This window comes from Strix uralensis, chromosome 11 (genome assembly GCF_047716275.1).
Source record: "Strix uralensis isolate ZFMK-TIS-50842 chromosome 11, bStrUra1, whole genome shotgun sequence".
Taxonomy (NCBI): domain Eukaryota; kingdom Metazoa; phylum Chordata; class Aves; order Strigiformes; family Strigidae; genus Strix; species Strix uralensis.
Window position 1 is genome coordinate 4,544,649 of NC_133982.1, and position 22,669 is coordinate 4,567,317.

General features: G+C 57.4%; 2 protein-coding genes across 3 annotated transcripts; one reads left to right on the forward strand and one right to left on the reverse strand.

Moving 5' to 3' along the window:
* Positions 1 to 158: 158 nt before the first annotated feature.
* On the forward strand, positions 159 to 5,662 carry NEIL1 (nei like DNA glycosylase 1). The gene is made up of 9 exons (XM_074880644.1): positions 159 to 643; positions 774 to 893; positions 1,063 to 1,141; positions 2,832 to 2,931; positions 3,082 to 3,206; positions 3,696 to 3,723; positions 4,750 to 4,811; positions 4,982 to 5,177; positions 5,337 to 5,662. The coding sequence occupies exons 1-9, from the start codon at positions 225 to 227 to the stop codon at positions 5,354 to 5,356; spliced, it is 1,149 nt and encodes a 382-aa protein (XP_074736745.1). The 5' UTR covers positions 159 to 224; the 3' UTR covers positions 5,357 to 5,662.
* Positions 5,663 to 5,892: 230 nt separating this feature from the next.
* MAN2C1 (mannosidase alpha class 2C member 1) lies at positions 5,893 to 21,385 on the reverse strand. Of its 2 annotated transcripts, XM_074880642.1 has the most exons (26): positions 21,283 to 21,385; positions 19,886 to 20,011; positions 18,680 to 18,803; positions 17,676 to 17,746; positions 17,317 to 17,494; positions 16,646 to 16,835; positions 16,059 to 16,165; positions 15,770 to 15,880; positions 15,321 to 15,413; positions 14,828 to 14,944; positions 13,979 to 14,074; positions 13,517 to 13,662; positions 11,965 to 12,088; positions 11,336 to 11,457; positions 10,454 to 10,539; positions 9,757 to 9,927; positions 9,400 to 9,482; positions 9,135 to 9,229; positions 8,928 to 9,032; positions 8,569 to 8,725; positions 8,103 to 8,246; positions 7,878 to 7,987; positions 7,217 to 7,296; positions 6,945 to 7,090; positions 6,562 to 6,665; positions 5,893 to 6,479 (listed from the first exon to the last, which is right to left on the reverse strand). In XM_074880642.1, the coding sequence occupies exons 1-26, from the start codon at positions 21,372 to 21,374 to the stop codon at positions 6,362 to 6,364; spliced, it is 3,096 nt and encodes a 1,031-aa protein (XP_074736743.1). In that variant the 5' UTR covers positions 21,375 to 21,385; the 3' UTR covers positions 5,893 to 6,361. The 2 variants fall into 2 exon arrangements, with proteins under 2 accessions (XP_074736743.1, XP_074736742.1); XM_074880641.1 differs by lacking the exon at positions 5,893 to 6,479 and having other exon boundaries at positions 6,595 to 7,090.
* Positions 21,386 to 22,669: the final 1,284 nt, after the last annotated feature.

A 22,669-nucleotide genomic window follows, 5' to 3' on the forward strand; every position in this document is an offset into this window, starting at 1 on the left:
CAACTCCCGGCATGCCCCGCTCGCGGCGCAGCCAATGGGAGGGACGGGGCGGGGCCTGGGCGGGCCCAGGGGCCTATTGGCAGCGGGGCGGTACTACAACTCCCGGCATGCCCCGCTGGCCGAGCAGCCAATGGGCGGGGCGGGGCGGGGCGGGGCGTGGCGTGGCGTGTGTCCCCGGCCAGGGGCGGCCCGGGCTCTCCGGTGCCCCTGGTCCCGTCGCGGCGATGCCCGAGTGCCCGGAGCTGCACCTGGCCGGGCGCTACATCAACGAGGCATGCGGTGGCGTGGTGTTCTCGGGCGGCGTGGAGCGCTCGGCGGTGGGCAGGGGCCCGGAGGTGCCCTTCCGCAGCGAGGCCTACCGCATCTCAGCCGCCTCCCGGGGCAAGGAGCTGCGGCTGACGCTGGCCCCGCTGGGCCCCGGCGCGCCCCAGGACCTCGTCTTTCTCTTCGGCATGTCGGGGTCGTTCCGGCTGTGCCCCGCCGCCCAGCTGCCCCGCCATGCCCACCTCCGCTTCCTCACGCGCGAGAGCCCCCCGCGCGCCCTCTGCTTCGTCGACGTCCGCCGCTTCGGCTCGTGGCGGCTGGGGGACGCCTGGCAGCCGGGCCGCGGGCCCTGCGTCCTCACCGAGTACCAGGCCTTCAGGTGAGCGTCCCGCCGCCCTGCCGGCCGCGGCCCGGCCCGAGGGAAGGCCCCTGCTTTGTCTTGGCTGCTTTTACTGCACGGCAGTCCAGCAGCCGTGCCCGGGTGACCCTTGCCTCATGTGCTGTTGCAGGGAGAACGTGCTGAAGAACCTGGATGACAAGGCTTTTGACAAGCCCATCTGCGAGGCCCTCTTAAACCAGAAGTTTTTCAATGGAATTGGGAATTACCTCCGCGCTGAGATCCTGTACAGGTAAGGTGGGTTGAGCACCCATTCACCTGCCATGGAGGTTTGGTCTCCAGGAGTTTGCCAGAGTTTGGCAGCTCCTAGGCTAAACGGCTTGGGCCTCCTCGCCTTGTAGACACGGGCAAGTGCCAGAACAAAGAGTTCAGGCTTGTGTGTAACAGGTGGACTCTCTCAGGTTGAAGATCCCTCCCTTTGAAAAGGCTCGGACTGTGCTGGAGGCCCTGAAGGATCAGGAGCAGCAGAGGAGGAAGAAGGTGGGGAATACCTGGTGCTTTTGCAGGCTCAAAAAGGGGCAGGTTTCCAGACAGACACCATAGGGGGTTTATTTGTCCGTGGCCCTGCGGGACATCTCAGCAGCTCCCTGGCGTCCCATGAGCCTCTTGCCTTCCGTGCAGGGAGCCGGACTGAGCTGAAAGGTGTTCCTGAGTCAAGTTTGGGCTCAGCAGCAGTGGAGGTGGTTCAGTTTGCTTCCAGCCCCCCATCTGGGCTCAGCAAGCTGCCCTGCCCTAGCTCTGCTCTGGGCTTAGCTGGGCACGAAGCTCTGGTTCAAGTCTGCTGTTTTGGGCTTGTTCCAGCCCAGGGTTCAGGGCCAGTTTCAGTTCATGTTTGGTTCCTCGCTCTGATGGGGCAGAACATCGTCACAAGGCTTTTGCAGAGCTCGCACAGCCTCTGCCCGCACTGCTGTTGGGAGGTATTTGCGTCTCTTGAGTCTTTCCCAACCCAACAGCAGGCATTTTCCCTTCACAACGCTTGCTGCGTGGGATCCTTCTCCTCAAGCATTTTACTGTCCTTTGCCATAAACACCTGTGCCCGAGCACGTCTGCCCCTCCAGTGGAGCGGCAGTCGGGGTGCAGTGGTTCTGTAACCTCACACGTGCGGTGCTCGTTCATGCGTGGCCGCGCTGATGGGCTGTGACAGCTCCACGGGCACATGCCTGCGTGCTGCGCCCACCTTCTGCCCTCAGGGAGTCTCTGGGTGTATTTGGGGAGGGTGAAGAGGAAGGGGCGAGGGAAATGAACACCTTGCAAGCTTAAAATCTTTGGGGAAGGTTGCAGTAGAGCCCACGGCGGATCTCATGGCCCTGGGGGAGAGGAGGTGGCTATTTTAAAGGAGGCTGAAAACAAAACATGCAGCTTGAGGGCTGTTTTTTACAAACTGCTGGTGTTCCTGTGTGCTAGCTCTCTCTCGTCTTTGCGCAGTTCGACAGCGGGGTGAGCTCAGGGCTGGGATGTGGTGGGGAGCGTGGCAGCTCATCCTCAGGAGGGCAAGAGGAGATGGGGAGTCTGGCTGCTGTTGGGGTGGTGCTTTGCCAATTGACAGGGTCAACAGGAAGGACACAGACACCAAGTTAGAAAGACTAGCTTATTTTACTTTAGTTTAAAGTGGCAGAAAGAACAAGCAAGGTAACGCACCTGATCATTACTACATAAAGTTAGCTGTAGTGATTAAGACAGACACGTCACAGCGAAGGGTCAGAGAACCTCTCCTGGCAGTTGGGAAGTCCTATGCAGTGCGTCCACTCGTAGGTGAGGTCTCCATCTTCGCTGTGAGAGGGTCCTGCTTTTATACAGTTTTAACAAATAAATCATATAAAAAAAGGTGTACGGAACCATCTGGTAGATTGGCTTCACTTCACTCGGGTGCATCCCGGAGCTGGCCAGGATCCCAGGCGCGTCCCAGGAGTTCCTGTCTTCTAGGAAAGAGCTGGCTTAGGGTCCAAAAATATATTTTCTTTATCTGTAGCTTTCAGAGGATATTACCATGGTCATATTTCATGCTGATACGATGCTGGTTGGTAGGTTCACTCAGAAGTCAACTCTGGTTCAAGGCCTATGGTTCAGACTTTGGCTCGAGGCCTGTGGTTCAGGCTTTTCTATGTCAGGCGGAGGGACCCCAGCGACACTGGCTGGCAGGTGACTTTGCTCCCCCTCTCCACCCCTGCAGAATCCAGCCCTGACGCTGAGCAAGAAGCTGAAGCTGATGCGGGAGAACCCAGATCTCCTGGAGCTGTGCCACACCGTGCCCATGGAGGTCATCACGGCGGGTGAGGCAACAGGACAGGGATGGGGACAGCTGGGGGTGGCGGGGAGGCCTGGGCTTTGCGTTCCCAGGAGCAGGAGGCTTGGGAGGGCACCCTGACACCACGGTCACTGCTTCCTCTCTACTTCTGTCCTTTCCCTCTCTCCCTTCCCAGAGAAAAAGCTCTTTGAGCCAGATCATTCAGATAACTACGCTGCTTTCAAGAACTGGCTGCAGTGTTACCTGGTGCCTGGCATGAGCACCCTGCGCGACGGCAGCGGCAGGACCGTGTGGTTCCAGGTAGGAGCCTGGGGTCACTGTCTGGGGCTGGGTGGCCACCAGCCACTCCTCCAAGGTGACACCAACCCCTTTTCTGCTTCCCGAGACCCCCCAGCATTACGCTGCGTCGCTGGGGGTTTCCCTCTCTGACAGACCGCTGTGACTGCTGGACGTGGAGGTGACAGGGACCCTCCGTGCGGTGGCCAGCTGGCCAGGGGATGGCTGGCAGTCTGGAGCAGAGGGGCTGATAGCAGGAACAGGGGACTCAGGTAGTCTGGCAGCCCTGTTTGTCCCTCCTGTGCCCTGTGTCTGGGTGAGGCACCATGGTGGGGTCTTGCAGAAGGACAGGGGCTGACAGGAGAGTCCCTGAGGCACAGGGCAGGCAGAGCAAGCCTGACTCCCCCAGATTCCTGTCACTGTCTTGCTGCGGGGTGAAGAAGGGACACATTCTGCTGGCGCTACCTGCACAATGACTGTGCCCCAGTCAACGCTCTGTCACCTTCCTTGCAGGGAGAGCCTGGCCCCATGGCTCCCAAAGGTGAGTGTCCGCTCCTCCCAGCACGGCCCGCTCTTTCTCCGGGAGGGCAGGAGCCTGGGAAGCCTCGTGCTTGCAAAAGCAGGAGCAAAGCCCCAGTCCCTGGGTGCTGAGGGGCCTGGGACAGCCAGTGGAGCTGGGGGATGGAGCCCGCTGTGCCCAAGGCTTCCTATCAGCACAGCCTGCCTGGGCAGAGGTGTTGTGCCTCGCAGGGTGCTTTTCCAGGCCAGCACCCACACCCCCTCCCTCGCCTGCCAGGCTGGGAGCGGAGGCTGTGCTCTCCCCGGGGCTGCGAGCCTGAACCCAGTGATGTTTTGGCAAGGGAGGGAATCTGGTGGGGGAGGAGAAGAGCCCCCTCAAGCCACTCCTCCCCCCCAGTGCCAATTTCTCAGTGCTCAGCTCACGCATCGCCTGGATGGCGTCACTGAAAGGTCACTGTGCCGTAGCCCGAGGTGCGGGCACTCTGCCCCATCTCACAGAATCATCAAAGTTGGAAAAGCCCCTGAAGCTCCTCCAGTCCAACCATGAACCTCACCCTGACCGTTCCCAACTCCACCAGATCCCTCAGGGCTGGGTCAACCCAACTCTTCAACCCCTCCAGGGATGGGGACTCCCCCCCTGCCCTGGGCAGCCCATTCCAACGCCCAACAGCCCCTTCTGCAAAGAAATACTTCCTAAGTATAAGGTCTAAACCTTCCCTGGTGCAGCTTGAGGACATTCCTTCTTGTCCTATCACTTGTTACTTGGCTCAAGAGACTCATCCCCCCTCTCTGCACCCTCCTTTCAGGGAGCTGCAGAGGGCCATGAGGTCTCCCCTCAGCCTCCTCTTCTCCAGACTAAACCCCCCCAGTTCCCTCAGCCGCTCCCCATCAGACCTGTGCTCCAGACCCTGCACCAGCTCCATTGCCCTTCTCTGGACACGCTCGAGTCATTCAATGGCCTTTTTGGAGTGAGGGGCCCAAAACTGAACCCAGTCATCGAGGTGTGGCCTCCTCACCCCGCCTAACCTGGCACGTCTTTCTCACGCAGGGCAGACGCCCCGCAAGAAGCGCGCTCGGCTGAAGGCAGATCCCGAGGCTTCGACCTCCAAGGTAAGAAGCTTTGGGGCTGTGGCTCCTGCAGGGTCTGGAGGCTGTGTCCTGTTCCCCGTGCCTTGCTCAGGCTGCTCCCGAAGTCACAGTGACGCTCCTGCCTGGAGTTTCTCAGCATCTGCTGGTCCAAGCACGCTTCTGCTGTTAAGCTCTGACTGATGTCCACCCAGGTCAGCACGCGCGCCTCAAAACGGCGCCCCAGGGCTGCAGCAAAACCCCCGAAGGCTGAGGAGGAGGAGGCTGACAGGCCAAGGAAGGGACGTGCTCACAGGAGGAGGAACGCGACCGCTGCTCCGGCCTTGTCCGAGCCAGAGGCACCGCTCAAAGCCCAAGGAAGCCGCCGGACGTCTGCGCGCAGGGGCAGAGGTGAGGCTGGTAGTCCCTGCGGCTATCAAAGGCCCAGGCGGGGGCTCCCTCGTGCCAAGGGGACTGAGGGGGTGCCAAAAGGCAGGAGAGGAGCCAGCGGGGCTTCAATGGGGCTGAACCAGGCACCCCCCCACCCTCTGACTTCTCTCCATCTGCCAGGTGCAGCCCCTGCCGTGTGAGTGCCGCCCCCTGCCCTCCTCCCAACAGGCCGCAGGGCTGGGAACCCCGTGGCCTGGGTTGGTGCTGGGGAGAAGGGGGGCTGCTCTCTACCTGTGCTCACACCCGCTCGCTACCGCTGCATCCTGCCCGCCCTGCTGTCCCCAGGCATTTGAGGGGGATAAGGGCCACGGACCACACATTGTGCTGGACTCTGACCTTTCCTTTGCCTAGAAGTGGATTCCCTCTTCCTTCCCCTCTTCTCTTTCTGGATCACTGCTGCCTGGATCACTGTTTTTAGCTGACTAATAAAGTATTTTGTGTAGAAATCACCGTGCACACCTTTTTGTGCTAAGGATAACCCCTCTGTGCCCAGCCTCTTCCCCAGATGGGCTGGAGCAGGCTTCCCCTCCCTCACCCCCCCCAAATAAAGGTAAGTTCTGCCTCCCCAGGCCCATGAGTGAGATCCTGCTGAGGGAGCAGCAGCTACACCAAAGCCCCTGGTGGGAGGCAGATCAGTGGTGTTATCTGGCAATAAGAAAAACAGGTTGGAGCTTGTTTTCACGTAATTCTCGTTTACTTGTGTTCCCCTTCTGCAAGAGCAGTGCAAGAGGCAGGTGAAGGGAGAGGGGAGTGACTGTAGTGTGTCTACACTCGTTGCTAGGGTCTGGATGAGACACAGGAGCCACGGTGGAAAGCTGCTGCTCCCCAAACCCCCCGGCGCTGGAGCAGAGCTCGCGTGGGGCCAGCCAGCCTGTCCCACAACCTTCCCCACGCTTCAGCTAGCTAGGAACTCACCGGGCCCTCCTGCCCTGGCCAGGCAGGGGGAAACTGCTCCTTTCCTGAAGAATGTGGTTTTTTCAAGTGCCGCTCTGATGGCTGGGTGGGGGGAAAAGGGGGAGACTGCCCTTCCCTGGAACCGCCGTGTCCTTACACAGCTCTGGGGACGGGGGAAGCCTCAGGCTGCGATTTGAGCTCACGGTGTTGGGTCCAGGTTGCTGCGGCATCAGCAACGGCGGCGGATGGTGTCACTGCCTCAAGACCAAGAGGACGGAGAGCACGCGGAAGGGCGTGAAGGAAAGCCTCAGGCCCCGCTGCTCCAGCGGCAGGCGGCCCTGGGCAGCCGGCCGCTCCAGGAGGTCGCAGCTGGGGAAGAAAGCAGCAGCTGAGGCCGAAGCGGCCGATCTCTGGCCCCACGGATGCCCACAGCCCTCCAGCGTGGACTTACAGCATCGCCTCCTGAATGGGGAGGGAGGTCTGGAGCCAGGCGACAAGCGTGCTGCCGTGCGCCTCATACAGCCGAACCACCACAGCTTCAGGTCTGTCCTCGGCCTTTGGGGAATGGGATTTCAGACAAGAGACAGGCACATCCTATCCTACACCTCAGGGTACGGCCTGACCCGAGCGACCGCAGCCAAGCAGCTCTGTCGGGGTGCACACGAGTTCCCGCCCTGCCATGGTGCAGCGCTGACGACCGGGGCCGCAGCACCCACGTAGGGATGCGGATACGACCACGATCCCTTGTCCTCGCCTAGCAGGATGTGCACACCAGAGGGATGGCGGTTGCGCTGAGCTGAGCCTACCCTCCCTACTTCTGCCCCGGGGACTTGCCTGCTTGACAGTCTCCAGCACGACCGCAGGGGAGCTGACGGAGAACGCGCTCCAGGCCGGGCACTGCGCAGAGCTGGCTGGGACCGTGTGGAGGGGGAAATTCAAGTTGTAGGCATGCTGGATCACACCGGCGTCCTGGAAGGAACCTGCAACACAAGAACCTCTAGCCAGCCTCTACCCATGCACAGCCAGAGGCGTGCTCACCCCAAGGCTCACTGGAGCGTCCTCCACCCTCTGTGTCCCCACAGGGCCCAGCTCTGCCCCCCACTCACCCAGGTGAGGCATCACAGCGTAGGTGAACTGGTGGTGCGTGATGTCTGCCGTGGCGTCGGGGGACTTGGGTGCTCTCAGCCTAAGGCAACACAAGGTAGGTGAGACTGGCAGCACCCTCTGTCACCCAGTGCAGGACTGGAGGAGCACTGTGACAAGACAACTGCCACCTCCTGCTACCTTGAGGCTGGGACCTGAGGTGGAAGCCAACATGCTGCTGGTTTCTGGCAACAGCAGAGCCCCAGAAGCAAAAAAAAATTTGAAGGTGTTTTCCTGTGAAACTTGTGGCTGATGGAGTCAAACTGAAATGGCTGAGTTTCTCTTAGCTTTAAAGGTATGCATCCATAACATTGCTGTTCCTTCTCTCTCCTACCCTCCTGGGGTATGTTTTGGCCAGCAACAGAAAAATTACTTAGTGCAAATGTGGATCTGATCTCTCCTGAATTATCTATGAGCATAACTCATAGGAATTACACTATTTTAGTCAACTGTAATTAAGTCAGCCAAAAATTCTCAGACGACAGTCAGCCACTGAGACTAATACCAGACTATTTCCTTATTAACTAGGATCATTTAGGACCAGGCGTTGCCTTGACTTCCAAGAGACACCTCAGAAGGCGAAGTGACTGCTGCAGCTCCACGCTCGCCCCTGCCCTAACTCACAGCGAGAGGCTGAGGACGTTCCCGTGGGCTGACGCCCCGTATTTGCAGTCGTTCAGCAGTGCCACCCCAAAGCCGTGCTCGGAGAGATCCAGCCACTTGTGAGCCCACACCTGCAGGAGGTACCAAGGGACGTATTCACCACACAGAGCTACTGCCTGGCAGCAAAAGCAGCCCCTGCACGGGAGGAGCAGCTGGGCCCCGGGACCAGGCTGCCTTTCCTCTCACCTCGAATCGAGCCCAGTCCCAGGACGTGTTCCAGTGCGTTGGCCGCTGCAGGTGTCCAAACTGGATCTCGTAGGTGGCGTTTGTGCTCCGGACCTGCACGGGGAACTCCACCTTCAGGAACTTGTGAGCCTCCTTCCACTCAACCTAAATGCAGAAGGACATCACCATGGGGGGCTGCACTTATCCTTCCCCGGTGCGCAGCAGCCAGCTCGCGCCCAGGCCAGAGCAGGTACAATAAAACTGCCCTAGAGTCTGAACACAGATGAACTGGGTGGGTTTCTCTTCCACCCTTGTCCCTCAGGATGCCCACCCTCAGGCTGCCTTCCCCTAAGGCAGAGGACAGGCAGCGGGGGGCTCCAGGGAAGGAAGCAGGAGGGGGCACATAATTCAGACACGAGGTTCAGCTCCCCAGGGCCCTGCCTGCACAGCACAGATGTTCGCATTGCGTGGCAGCCGCTGGCCAAACCTGGGTCAGGAAGCGGAGGTACGGGCACGTGGCATCCAGGATGATCTCCTGGGTTAAGGTGCTGCTTTCCCCGATCTGCAGAGAGAAGCTTGCACTTCCCCGCAGGCCCCCAGCCAGGGTGATTTCCAGAGGCTTCAGCAGCGTTGTTACTGGCTTCCTAGAGAAAGGGATCAAGGCAGAACTGGTCTCAGCCTGGTAGATCCTGGTTCCCAAATCCCAACCCAGCCTCCCACACAGCAGGCACTCATTTCTCCAAAGCAAACATTCTGTTGCAGCTTTTGTTACAGCTGGGACTGGCAGGGAGGCACAAACCTCAGAGCAAAGTCAAAATCCAAGTGCTGCATGCACTGCTCCTCTACCTGGTTTCCAGGTGATAATCCATCACGTCCCAGGCATCCCAGTACAGGGGAACATCATCAAAGAGCGCAAACTGGTTGGCACAGCAGGCATCTGGGACTGACTCTCTGGAACAGAGAAACAGCAGCGTAAGAAGAACCAGCAGTGGAGAAGGGCGTACAGTGAGAGGTTTGAGGAGCCCGGTTCCAGTGACTGGGTGACAGCCATACCTCTCGGAGTCCACCAGCTGAAGCGAGGTCAGGCGCCCCATCATGTCCAGGCAGACTGCAATCACCCCGTTCTCCATGGCAATGGAGCCGTCCTCCTTGGGGAAAAGACAGAAACAGATTTCACAGACCCACACCTGTGGGAGTGGAGTGCTCCGGTTGCAGATCTAGTGTGCAGCCTTGCTGCGTGCTGGATTCTGTAGATTTTTTCCCAATCAACCTTTGATGCAGGGTACACCGATCCGAGGACAACTGCTGTTGTGCTTACCTGCCTCCTCACTGCCACAGGCTGAGGGGGCAGCAATGGCTCCCTCACTACAGCGTAGCCCATGCTGGGGACTGTCACCAGAGCTGGAAAGCAAAGAGGTTCTGTTCCAATGTCTGCCCCAGACCTAACCCTGAGTCACACTGTGTTGCTCTCACGTCAGACCTACCATCTCTTTCAAACCCTCCTCTTCCTCAGCCATAATTCAGGGACAACTTGAAGTGGGATAAAGTCCCAAGGAATGATTTGACAAGTCAGTAAACCCTCCCCAGGGCAGAGAGAGGCAGAGTATTTCTTTGTTAGTTGTCTCTGCCCCTGTAAGAAATTCTGATACGTGAGTTACCCCCAAGTTAGACATACCTAAAGTCTCTGTTCCGGCTGGCCCAGCCCTGGAGATCACCTCGGTCCGTTCCCAAGGCAAAGTGTTCAACACGAGGGTGCTCTCGGTGCTCCCTGCCTTGGGCTGCAGCAGTTCCCTGCATAAGGACTGCACAGCTTCCTCCTGCAGCCGAGCGCCAGCCCTGCGGATCTCTGAGCAACAAAAAGGCCTCAGCTGGATCCAGCCAGGCTGTTTCTCACATCTGAGAGAGTTTCTGGCACTCCCATGCGATGTACACACACTTTAGCTACTTCCAAGCTACAATTACTCATTAATATTAATTATTATTATCTATTAGTAAGTAATTAAAGTTTTATAATTATTGTTAACTTTGTTATTACAAGATTACAATGAGCTATGCCAGCTCAACTGAAAAACTGCGGTGCTATAATAAAGTAAAGCTACTGCAAGTGCCTGTGGGCAGGCAGGAGCAAACCTTTGCTGGGGTCTATCCTGGCATGCCAGCTGCAAGAAGAGAAGTCAGTAACTTGGGATGGTTTTTAATCCCTTGGCTCCCCTGCTAATTCCCTGTTGAGTGAGCACTGTTACAGACACATGCCTGCACAGGTTCGACCCACAGCACCTGGCAGCCCAGGACTGAAACCTCTGCAGCCCCACCAAGCAGGTCCCAGAGTGCTCCAAAGGGTGAGTGCCCTCCCAGCCAAACGTCCTGCTCACCTGCATAGTATTGCAGGGCGTCCTCAACCACCAGCTGGATACAGCTGCCTGGCAAAACATCATGGAATTGGTTGAGCAGCAATAACCTGAAACAGAACAGAAACCAGGTGAGAGCACCGGACTTGTTCTGGCTTACCGAGCCCTGTCTGCAAGATGGACAAACTTAGTAACTGTTCCTTATCCTTCCATTAGCAAACACTGAGAGAAAAGGCTTTTTTCTTTCATAGCATCCTTTAAATCCCTTTATGTTAGGACTTGTCAACTGTCATCTTAGTAAACCATAACCGTGGGGAGTAAGAGATGGGTTTTTTTGTCCCTCGGGGCTACCAGATAAATTGTTGCACAAGTTCAGACAAGGCAAAACTGGCGAGGAATAAGCTTAGGTCAGAAACGAAGCTTCCAGCCAGCAGAGCAGTGAGGCTTTGGAGCTGTCTTCTAACAGGAGAATCAGGCAAAGCACTGAAACACTTTCCAGGTGGAGGCCTGATCAGTTTATGGAAGGGGTTGTGCACACACACGCCTGCAGTACTACATCTGCAAAGGTCCCTACACCCTAACCACGCACCGCTCTCCCGCTCACTCGAGGCAGTTCAGATGCAGACAGGCTGTGGCCAGTCACCCTTCTGGCTCCAGCTGAACGGGGCTGAGAGATCAGTGACCATCTCCCACCATCAGCCCACTGAGCCGCCCAGTAACTGCCCACACCAGCGTGGTCCAGGCTAATTTTGGTGCACTGACAGCAAGGATTTCTACCCAGAGTCAGGCAGGGACAAAGAGCTGTAGGGGATGGGCAGTGGTACCCCAAGAGCAGCCAGCTCTCACGTTGAAGTCCCCAGCCTCACCACATCCTCCCCTGATACCATCAGTGCTGCTGTACCTCACCTCCAGAGCCGTTGCAGCTGGCTGGCAGGATACTGGAACGTGCCGCCCCGCGCCACAGCCAAGGTGCTGAGTACTTCGACGTCATGGAGTATTCGCTCGCACTCCCGATTCCCTTTCTTTATCTGGTGTCAAAACAGGGAGAGAACGAAGATGCTTAGGAAATTGGTAGCTAAGAGTGGATCTCTCACACGAGCAGCAAAAGCCCAGCTCCAGTGCAGGAAGCTTGTTATTTGTAGGTGTCATAATTTTGCCATTACCAGTGAGTTATTATTTGCCACATTTCAAACTGAATCTCCTAGCACAGGACAGAACTTCCCCTGTCTCTGTTCTCACCTTCCTCCCCTTCTTCTGATTCCTCACCCAAGCTCTGCAACTATCTGCTAAACTGAAGGACGTGGCAGCCGTTGACTAAGGGGGCCCTGCTGTGTCAGGCTTCCTTCTCACCCCCTGAAGAAAGTCTGACAATAAATCTGGCTTTTGGAGTCCTGGCTACAAGGTGGCTCCCACTGTTGGGACCTAAAGGGCCCTGCCCGAAGCCTGGAGCCACCTGGGCAGTAGTGAAGAGAACTGAGAATGGCCACCTTTGCTGGGGGGAAGGGAGACCGTGGCCCCAGCCCGTGCGCAGTCACCTGGGCCTGGGTGGTGTATGTGCCATTGTGCAGCTCGAGGAAGAGCTCTCCCACCCAGGTGCACAGCTGCGATGACTCCTTCTCCAGGGCAGAAAAGAGTCGGTCGGGAGTGGAGATCTGAACCCTGTGGGAGAGACACACAAACAGGGGAGAAACCTGTGTCACAGCTAACAGGGCATCCCAGCCAGGAAGGTGACAGCCTCGGAGCCAAGGCTTCAGAAACCCCAACTCAACCACACACTGTTCCCCTCAACCTCCTCCTACCCCTCTGCCACTCCACGCTGCTCTTGCTGCCTGCCACAGAGACCTGCACAGTCCCCAGGCAGGGACTGATTGCCCGGCACCACTGCTGGGCTGGCCACTCACCCCACGGCTCAGCTGAGGGCTCGCAAGCAGTCCAGGGCTGTCCCATGTACCTGTTCTTACAGCCCTTGATGATGGGGAGACTCTGTCTCCCTAACAATCCTTCCTAGCCCTCTGCTTGCCCTGCTTGCTCCCTGCCCTCCTCTGCACACCGTTTCTTTTCAGAGAATCACAGGATGGTTTAGGTTGGAAGGGACCTTGAAAATCTTCCAGTTCCAACCCCCTGCCATGGGCAGGGACACCTTCCACTAGCCCAGGTTGCCCAAAGCCCCGTCCATGCCCCAGGGGGCACCCACAGCTCCTCTGGGCATCCTGTGCCAGTGTCTCACCACCCTCACAGTAAAGAATTTCTTCCTTATATCTAATCTAAATCAACCCTCTGTCAGTTTAAAACCATTACCCCTCGTCCTATTCCTACACTCCCCGATCAAGAGTCCCTCCCCAGCTTTCCTGTAGCCCCTTTAAGTACTGGAAGGCCACTAGAAGGTCTCCCTGGAGCCTTCTCTTCTCTAGACTGAACACCCCCAACTCTCTCAGCCTGTCCCCATAAGGGAGGTGCTCCAGGCCCCTGATCATCTTCGTGGCCTCCTCTGGACCCACTCAAGCAGGTCCATGTTCTTATTTGGTGCCCCCAGAGCTGGACCCAGCACTCCAGGGGGGTCTCACGAGGGCGGAGTAGAGGGGGAGAATCCCCTCCCTGTACCTGCTGCCCACACTTCTCTGGATGCAGCCCAGGGTACCGTTGGCTTTCTGGGCTGTGAGTGCACGTTGCTGGCTCACGGTCAGTTTTCCACCGACTAACCCCCCCAAGTCCTTCTCCTTGGGGCTGCTCTCCAGCCACTCATGGCCCAGCCTGGATTTGTGCTTGGGATTGCCCCGACCCATGGGCAGGACCTTGCCCTTGGCCTTGCTGAACTCCATGAGGTTTGCACGTCCCACCTCCCCAGCCTGTCCAGGTCCCTCTGGATGGATCCCTTCCCTCCAGCGTGTGACCGCACCACACAGCTCGGTGTCGTTGTTGAACTTGCTGAGGGTGCACTCGATCCCACTGTCCATGTCACCTCAAAGGTGTTAAACAGCACCAGCCCCGGTACTAATCCCTGAGGACGTCACTTGGCACTGCTGAAAGCTAGGCCTGGCTCAAAACAAGTGCTCCTGCAAGGAGAGAGGAAAGGAGCTCTCCTCTCACCTTGGCAGCCCGTCTGTGTCAGTCATTCTCTTCATCCTGTCCAGCATTTTCTGTGTGGGGCCCCCTCCTCCATCTCCAAAGCCAAAGAGGAAAGCGCTGTGGTTCACACGTCCTTTGTCCTTGTTGTTCTTCACTGTTTTCAGCATCTAGAGGGATTTTTGGACAGCTGCAATCCCCTGGCGTCCAGCCCCAGCTCCCACAGCTCCACAGAAGAAAGCCAGGTCAGTCTTTAGGGTGCAAAGCCCAGTCCTGCCCCTCTTCCACAGCCCAAACTACCAAAATCAGGCACGGACACATCTCAGAGGCAGGCAGTCGACTGCCAGGCACCCAAACAGCCTTCATCCAGCAATGCTGCCAGCTATCCTGCTCCCTTCCCAGGCAGGGCCCTCTCCTAGGAGCCTCAGGTCTGGCCCCAAGGGGCTGGCACTGCACTTCACGTGTGGGACTGGCAACCTCACTCACCTCTTCCACTCGCCCGTGCATCCCATAGGAGTCACCAGGGGGGAAATGGGTCAGCACTCGGGAACCATCAATGCCTTCCCAGAAAAAGGTGTGATGCTGGAAGGGAGCCAAAGGAAAGCATGGTGTCTCGTACAGCCCCCCTACCACACAGTGCCAAAATGCTAAAACACAGCCCCATTGTTTCCAGGAATTCCCAAAAGGAAATCTCTGGTCATGCTGGTACCAGAAAGAGATAAAATTCACCCTTAGCTCAGTGTTTCAAGGCTCCCAAACTCATGTCCCACACAAATGTGTGCATGGAGGGCACACTTCAACCACATCAGCACAAAACTCATGCAGTAAAAGCCCAAGCTTCCTCACAAGCCCTGTCAAACACACAAAGCCCAGCACCTCTGTCACCAGGGAAGTGCACAGGGGACAGGCACTTCAGAGCCCCTTGAGGATTCAAACTGGGCCTTCACTTTCTCTCCACGGGGTTGCAGGATGCCCTGACGGATCAGTGCAAGGAGAAGTTGCACAAGGATGGGGAATGCCACAAGGGCAGGAGGCAGCAGAGGAGAGACTGGGTTTGATGTCTGTTAGACCTGCACGCAAGTCACAGCTTCTCATCTGGAAGCAGAAGGAATCTGTAGGCCAGGGGCCCAGCTGGGATCTCTAACCATGTCCTTCCTCTCCCCCAAAGCCTGACAGGACATCGCTACCACCATAAACTGGCGGATTCTGGAAGAAAAGCCTGTGTCAGCTGAACTGAAGGACTGGCTCGACCTGTGGAACCAACAGGTCCAGCCCTGCAGACAGACTCCAGCAACCACAAGTCCATCCCCTGGGAAGAAGGGAAGCACAGCTCACCGGGAAGGTGTTCACCAGGTTCCAGCTGAGCTTCTGCGTGAGGAACCGCCCGATCCCACAGCCACGCATCAGCTGGGGCAGCTGGGCTGAGTATCCAAATGTATCCGGCAGCCAGAACTGGGAGCAGAGGTGACAGCAGCAGAGGGAGAGAGACACATGTGAGTCACACCAGCCACAAGTCACAGCCTGAGCTCGTGGAGGGTTTCTTGGTAGTCAGGCTCTCAGTCTTTCTTGCAGAGAGGACAAAAGATGTGCTAGACAAGGAGCAATTCTAGAGACCTGCCAGGAACCTACAAAGCAATATTACCAAGGCCCGGGGCTGTGCTACGATACATGGGGGAGTAGATATTTACTCATCGTGGCTTTAGCTACAAAAAGGCCAACATGAGGCACCTGAACACTGTATCTGGAGAACCTGAGGGAAACCCTCACGCATAGCAAGAGGTGGAAGGAGTTGGTGTGCAAGGAAGGTGTGCTGGAAAAGAGAAAGCACCTCCGAGCAGATCCGTCCAAACTGCTCCTGGAAGAACCGCTGTCCCTGGAGGAACTGCCGCACCATGGACTCCCCGCTGGGCAGGTTCCCGTCCTGGGGGGAAAGGGAACAACAGGAAGTCTTGTGAGCACCCCATTCCCACCCGCTGTTATCCTGACCTGGCAGACCACGGGGAAGATCTAAGCAGAGCTTGGCAGAGGGCGAAAGGCAGAACAGGGCTCAGGCAGTCCAGAGCAAGGCTCCTTTCTCAGGGAATGAAATGATTTAGGAGAGGGATGGTAGTTTTGCCAGGCTAGACACTGCAGACAGCTGCTGTTTTCCGGGCCCTGCGACCATCACCAACCAGACAGGCTCAGCAAAGGCTCTGCTCTCCCCCTCCAGTACCAGGACTGGTCCCAGAAGGATGGTGCAGGGAGGGTGTGGCGAGCCAGGCTCACCACGCTTCTCACCATTTCCACCCAGGTGCCTCCAACAGGAAGGAACTGCCCCTTCGCCACGAAGTCCTGAATCTGCGCGTAGAGCCCGGGGTACCAGCTCTGCACCCACTCAAACTGCTGCGCCTGCCAGAGCACAGAGACCAGCCTCAGCTCCCACCCCATCGCTCCACACTGACATCCCTCCTCTCTGCAACTGCCCAGGACACTCCTGGTCACCCCCTGCCCCATCTCATTTTGAGTCATGCTGGAGAAGCAACATGCCACGAGCAGAAGGAGAGGTCCCCAGAGGGAGCTCACTCACCTGGGAGCAGGCGAAGGTGAGCTCTGGATTGCACTCCATCAGACGGACCACCGTGACCCAGCTCCGAGCGCACTTACGGATGGTCTCCTCGTAGGGCCACAGCCAGGCTGTGGGGACAGGCACGGCCCCGCCGCGGTTATTACTCAGCACAAGCTCTTTTGGGAATGGGGCTGTGCTGCCTTTCACAGATCAGTCGGGGAAAATGCTAGTGCAAAATGCTGTCTTTTGGCTAAGTACCCGACAGCAACATAGCCTGGAGCCTCCAGCTCCTGCTTCTCCCACTGCCTTTCTGTCGAGACTGACAGTCTTCCAGGGACTGGAAATTGAGGGGTGAAGTCCAACAGGTGGAAGACAGTGGTCTGTAATTCATCCCTCATTGCCAGCCCCATCAGTGCTCCAAACGGCACAGTCAGCCACACGTTCCCCTGCCTCGGTGACAGACCAGCTGTATGGCAGCACAGAGGTCCCTTTCCCTTCCCTCGGGGGACAGTACCCAGTGCCTGGAGCCCCAGGGCAGCCAGCTCTCCCCTTGGGCAGCACACCCTGGCCTCCAGGTCAGCAAAGAGGGAGTGCTGTGCTGCTCTCACCAGAGTCAATGTGGCAGTGACCCACGGCATGGATGGTGTGCTGGCTCTCGCCGTTCCTCTGGCTGAAGATGGCTGCAGCCAGGTGACGGGCAGCAGGGAAGGTGGAGGGGTCCGTAACGTCACACATGTTGACCATCTGGTTGGCAGTGTACAGTGCCTGGAAACTCCTCTGGTTTTCCTCCCCAAGGAGCTGGGATTGGGAGTGATAACAGCTTGGCTCTGAGCTCAGCACATCCTCTGGCACACAGCAGTTCTCTGCACCAGCTTGATGCCACCTGCCTCAGGGAGAACCTGCTACCTCCTTCCAACATCTGACTCTGCCAGCAGTGCCAGGTAAACACCGTGTCCCTGCTTCACAGACACAACCTTAAGTCTTTGCTCATGTGCTTTCTAAATCCAGGTTACATACACACCCATTCCGGGGGGCTCTGGTCTAACGGATCCTGCCTTGGATCAGAAAGTGGATGAAAAAAACCACCTGTGGCTTCTCTCTGTTCAGTTTTCTCCTACTCTAGGAGAAATTGTGCTAAAGCAGCAGCAGCAAACATTTGCTCCTCCAGGGCCTCCTGGTGTGAGGAGACAAATCGTGGAATGGCAGGAGAAGGAGATAAAATGAAGTTGTGGAAGGAGGTGGAAAGGGTGAGAGAAGGGAAGAGCAGGAGCTCACAGACCTGGGCCATGTCCAGCAGTATTTCCAGATCCATCAGCAGTTCGTAGACGTCTCTGTTGAAGACGACCAGCTCAGCCTTGCTCAGGGTGAACCTCCTGTCCGGGTCTGGAGGGGCGATCATACTGCCCTTGCCAGCCCCAAAGAGACCGTTGCAGGCCAGCTCCACATACAGCGTCAGACTGTGAAGACCAAAAGGAAACCATCAGGGAGCAGATCACAAGCAGTCAGCCAGGAAAGTGCTTGATTCAGGCAGGACTGGCCCCACCTGAACGACAGACAGAGCCCCTGCACGCTGGATACTTCTCAGAGCACCAGGACTCACAAGGATCTCACCTTGCCCGGCCTAGGCTGACTACCCACCTGCGGGGCTCCAGCTCTTTCATGCTGCGCGTCAGGATGTAGCTGGTCTTCTCACCTTCCTTAGTCAAACCCTGCAGGGGAAGATGGCACATTTAACATGCGTTTTCTTCGCAGGTCCCTGACAGAGGGCTGGATGGGGAGGACAAGACACATCCAGCTGGATGGCGGGGCCTGGTCCCACGTCTGGTGGGACAATGCTTCCCACAAGAACAACCGGCATGGAAACTGCTGCTGTCCCAGCAGTAACACAAACGCTGCAGACACCACCACAGAGCAGGGCAGGGCTGCAAAAGGCCACCTGAGCCATTCCAGCACCCTAAAGCAGGATTGAAGTTGACATATGTGACCAGAGTCTGTCCCACTGTTCTCGATGGCAGTGGAGATTCACATCTCAGGCCCAATGCTTGTCTACCTTTCCTCCAAGACAGATTTGCTAATGCCTAAGCAAGGGATTTTTAGCTGTTACTGGTTTGCAGACCAGAATTTTAATTCCTGGCGGGGGCAACCCCTAGAAAACACTCAAAACCTACCACCAGCAGACCTGCCTTTCTGGGCCTAAGTTTGGAAATAGCCCACAGACCCTCTGCGGTCTGACAGCACAGCATGCAAACCACGAGAGTAGTCCTCTCTCCCACCCCACGCATCAGACTCTGCACAAACACTGCCCTTCCCTGCACGGCAGCTCCTCCCATATTTAAAGACAGCTCTCCTATTGCCTCAGAGATTGCCACTTGAGGCTAAACAACTCTACAACTACATATCCTCCTTCTGTTTTTCTGTGTGACCACTCTGTCTAGACCTCCAATTGTTCTTGGTTCTTTCCTGTTGGTCTACGTGTTATTTTACACCCCCCAACACAGGTAGGCATTTCTCTGAAGAGCAAATAACAGATGGGAGGGAGGGTTCTTCTACCGCCCCAGTGCAGAGGGCTAAGGCAGATAACCACTCTGTATGTAGCAGAGCACCTGGCAGAGCTGGCACACCCCTGATCCATGCCTCCTTACCTGGACAGGCTGGGCGTCTCGCCACACCATGCCCTCCCCATCGCTCTCCCAGACGAAGTGCACTTCCCGCCCTGCCCACACCGGAGGGATGCTCAGCTCCACCTTAAACCAGCACGTCTCCCACCTGGAAGAGAGCAGGTAGCACCTCAGCCCACGGGGAGACCTTCTCCCAAGGGAAACCACACTTCCACAGAGCCTCCATGGAAAAAGCAGAATGGGGACAGCACTCAAGTTTGATGGGATTCAACTGTAACGATGCTACCTGTCCGTACAGACCTGCTTTACCCTGTGCCCCCAGACACGGCGTAGTCGGGAGGTGGCTCCCTGTGCGGCTGGCTGTGACACACCTTCAGTTTAAGCAGCACACAGTGCCTGCACGTGCCAGCCTTGTTCTGGGCCTTTTAAATGCACTGGGCTTTCCCTTCGCCGGGAGCTGCTGACCTGACCTGTCGGTCTTTCACCAAGCGAAACTTGTAACTCATGGCACCCACTATTGTCAGTTGTTGTTGAGGGTTAGGGATTTGACAGCAAGTTAAAAGCCAAGCTGAGCGGGGTGATGCGCTCTTTCAAGCTGATGGGGACTGGAAAACTGTTCCTCTAGCACCCACAGCCACCCCAAAGACAGTGAAACCAGGGGGTACTAGGAATTGAATTATGCCTGGGACAGGGCCCGACCTGTGACCCTTCTAATTGTGCCCTTAACTCCCAGGGCAGGCTAGTGCCCAGGCTGCAAGGAGGCACGGCAGCCCCAGCGGGCGAGGAAGCTCAGAAGGCAGCACACAAACCCTGTGGTGCTGGCCCAGCCCAGCCTCTTCTGGGACCCCAGAGAAACAGACAGTAGCATCGTGTCTCTGACCACTGCTGGGAAAAAAGGCCAATCTTCTCCCAGCCCTGACAAAGCGCGCAGGCCCCACGCAGAAGCATCAGGGTCATAACCATGAACACAAACTCTCAGCACAAGGGATCAATGAATCCAGCTCTACGTTCTCCTTGGAAACGAGACACATCTCGGTCTGTTTCTTCATGAAATCTCCCTAAGGGCTTCTAGGCAGACACCTTCTACCTAAAGCACACAACAGGGAAGAGGATTATCATCTCATTTCTTCACCACTGAGAGCTTGTGAGGCTTCACACACACACACGTAACTTTGAGACGCAAGCTCCAGCCCCGCTGCAGTCACGGCACCACAGGAATCTGGTACTCACGTGGGCCCAAAGGAGTCTCCCACTTTAGCTGGTCTGAATTCCTGCCTGACGGCCTCATCGTAGGGGATGCGCCGCGGAGTCTGGAAGCAGGAGAGCGATACCGGTGGACAGCGATCCCCAAAAAGCCTGTGGTCAGAGGTGGCCAGGACACGATTAATAAGGCCAGCCCTGCAGAGGGCAGCCCGGGGGATGGGGATAGGGAGCACCCTGCTTCCCCAGCATGGCTGTACCATCCAGCTATCACTTAATACCCTCAGAGTATTAACTGAACAACAGAGTAATAATTTGCCACGTTGAAGGGGCCTGTCGGAGCTGGGCCACCAGTAGCATTGCCCCGCAGGCAGCCCCACTGAGGAGGGCTGGGGGGCAAAGATCAGGGTGCCAGCGGCACCTAGAGCTCCAGGCTGGCCAGGGGGTGTGTGTGTGTGTGGCTTTGTTCACTGAGCCCCACCGAGCCCCTGCAGCACTGTCTGGCAGCAGTCTGAGGGGAGCAGAGTCCCCTAAGGGACTGGAGACGGAGTTGAGGGACACACAGACAGACAGACACGCGCACAGACAGACAGAGACACACAGAATCAGAAAATCATCTTGGTTGGAAAAGCCCTTGAAGATCCTCCAGTCCAACCATGAACCTCCCACCGACTGTTCTCAACTCCACCAGATCCCTCAGCGCTGGGTCAACCCGACTCTTCAACCCCTCCAGGGATGGGGACTCCCCCCCTGCCCTGGGCAGCCCATTCCAACGCCCAACAACCCCTTCTGCAAAGAAATCCTTCCTAAGAGCCAGTCTGACCCTGCCCTGGCGCAGCTTGAGGCCATTCCCTCTTGTCCTGGCGCTGGTTCCTTGGCTCAAGAGACTCATCCCCCCTCTCTGCACCCTCCTTTCAGGGAGTTGTAGAGGGCCATGAGGTCTCCCCTCAGCCTCCTCTTCTCCACACTAAACCCCCCCAGTTCCCTCAGCCGCTCCCCATCAGACCTGTGCTCCAGACCCTGCACGAGCTCCGTTGCCCTTCTCTGGACACGCTCGAGTCATTCAATGGCCTTTTTGGAGTGAGGGGCCCAAAACTGAACCCAGTCACCGAGGTGCGGCCTCACCAGTGCCGAGTCCAGGGGTAAGATCCCTTCCCTGTCCCTGCTGGCCACACTAGTTCTGACTTGCTGAAAACCTAGCAAATACCCAATCTGCTCGTTGTGAACCTGGGCGGGCATCTTCAGAACTATGTCAGGTTTCCTCTTTACAAGGGATGGTCCAGCACATCTGGCTTAGTTTTACTGCTTAGGCTTGTTCCTGAGGCACCTGCCCTCCCAGCAATGCGTCCCTTTTCCCAACACACACACAGACACGCCTGCTGCCAGCACCCCGGGAAGAGCGCCAAGAGAGCGGCGCCGCCGCCCACCTGCCCCGCAGGTTGCAGTCGGTGAAGTAGGTCTCGGAGAGGAACTTCTCGACCCGCTCCAGCGCCGTGCGCCGGTGCTTCGGGGCGGCCATGATGGCTGGGCCCTTGTGCTCTGCGCATGCGCCACACCACCAGCGGGCACCCCCTCCCCCTCCCCCCCTCTCCCGCGCATGCGCAGGGGGCGGTGCGGCCCTGAGGCGGCGCGGGGCGGGCGGGCGCGGCCTGCGGATCCCGGCAGCCCCGCGTCCAGCGGCCACCCGCGGTAGGGCCTTCCCGCCCGGCCCGGGGGGTGCCCCGTGGCTTAGGACGCTGCGGTGGGCCTGGGAGAGAGCCGGGCCTGCCTGGCTGCACCGCAGTTTCCCCGGTGAGAGGCCCTGGCCCGGCCCCGCTCACTCCGTCCTCCCGTGGGTCTGGAAACGCGCTCCTGAGGGCGGCGTTCCTCGCTCTGCTGACTCCCCTCCCTCCCAGCTTCGGGAAAAAAACTGCGAATTATTGTCTCCAGCCAGTGCAAAACACTGCGTGTTTTAGTTCATTAATGGGAAACCAGAGGCAGAACCCAAGCAAGAGTCTCGTCTCTCCATCCCTCGGCCTAAGCAGTTCTGCACCCACCTCTCCTCCTTCCTTCCCCCTTTTCCCCGCAGAAGCACCCCAGAATTTCATTGTGTATGATCAGGAAGGAAGGAAGAATCTGTACACAATGATTAGCCCTGATATTTTAATGGAAATACTGCACTACAGTCAAGTTTACAACAGTTGTATAGAAATCACATGGATTGTGGGCTGAGGATCACATTACAGAATACAAAAAGCAAGTTGAAATAAAAAGAAGGAAAAACCAAACCTCTGCTATTGTACAGGCTGGGAGCAGAGCTGGGATGTCAGACGGAGGGAGGGCGGCCGGCCGCTGAAGGCAGAGGTCTCCCCGCGGCGTGTCCCGGGGATCCGCGCCAGCCCCCCTTGCGCTCAATGACATGCAGGCACCGACTCCTGGGACAAGACACCCACCGAGCAGCAGCAGCAGTAGCTGTTAGCTTCCAAGCTGGTCAAAAGTCTAAATCACCCAAGATTTTCACTTCCAGATCACCTTGAGTATACAACAGGAAAAAAAAGGGGGAAATAGAGAGCGGGGGAGTGCGCGTGAAACCTCTGAAATGGAAGAGGACACGCAAGAGCCCGTTCCTGCCCGGTTACAGCAAAGGAGGAGAAACGAGACGGGTAAGTTATTGCTGGCAAACTGTGAATATTCCCCGCTGGGCTCTTCCCTCTCTTTCCCTCTCTCCATAGGAGGCTCCCGTTCAAGATCTGCCTGCTGCACATTGGCTGCCAATGAATAGTGGCCTCTCAGGGCCGCGCGCTTCCACCCCGGCTCTCCTGGCGCAGCTGGCGA

Excerpts from the sequence above, each read along its gene's own strand:
- MAN2C1 (XM_074880641.1), bottom strand. The coding sequence starts at position 21,374 with ATGGCCGCCCCGAAGCACCGGCGCACGGCGCTGGAGCGGGTCGAGAAG. Across the intron at positions 14,075-14,827 it reads ACCTGGTGAACACCTTCCCG|CATCACACCTTTTTCTGGGA; the intron begins GTGAGCTGTGCT and ends GCTCCCTTCCAG. Across the intron at positions 8,726-8,927 it reads GATTATCACCTGGAAACCAG|GAAGCCAGTAACAACGCTGC; the intron begins GTAGAGGAGCAG and ends CCCTTTCTCTAG.
- NEIL1 (XM_074880644.1), top strand. The coding sequence starts at position 225 with ATGCCCGAGTGCCCGGAGCTGCACCTGGCCGGGCGCTACATCAACGAG. Across the intron at positions 3,207-3,695 it reads GCAGGACCGTGTGGTTCCAG|GGAGAGCCTGGCCCCATGGC; the intron begins GTAGGAGCCTGG and ends CCTTCCTTGCAG. Across the intron at positions 4,812-4,981 it reads CCGAGGCTTCGACCTCCAAG|GTCAGCACGCGCGCCTCAAA; the intron begins GTAAGAAGCTTT and ends ATGTCCACCCAG.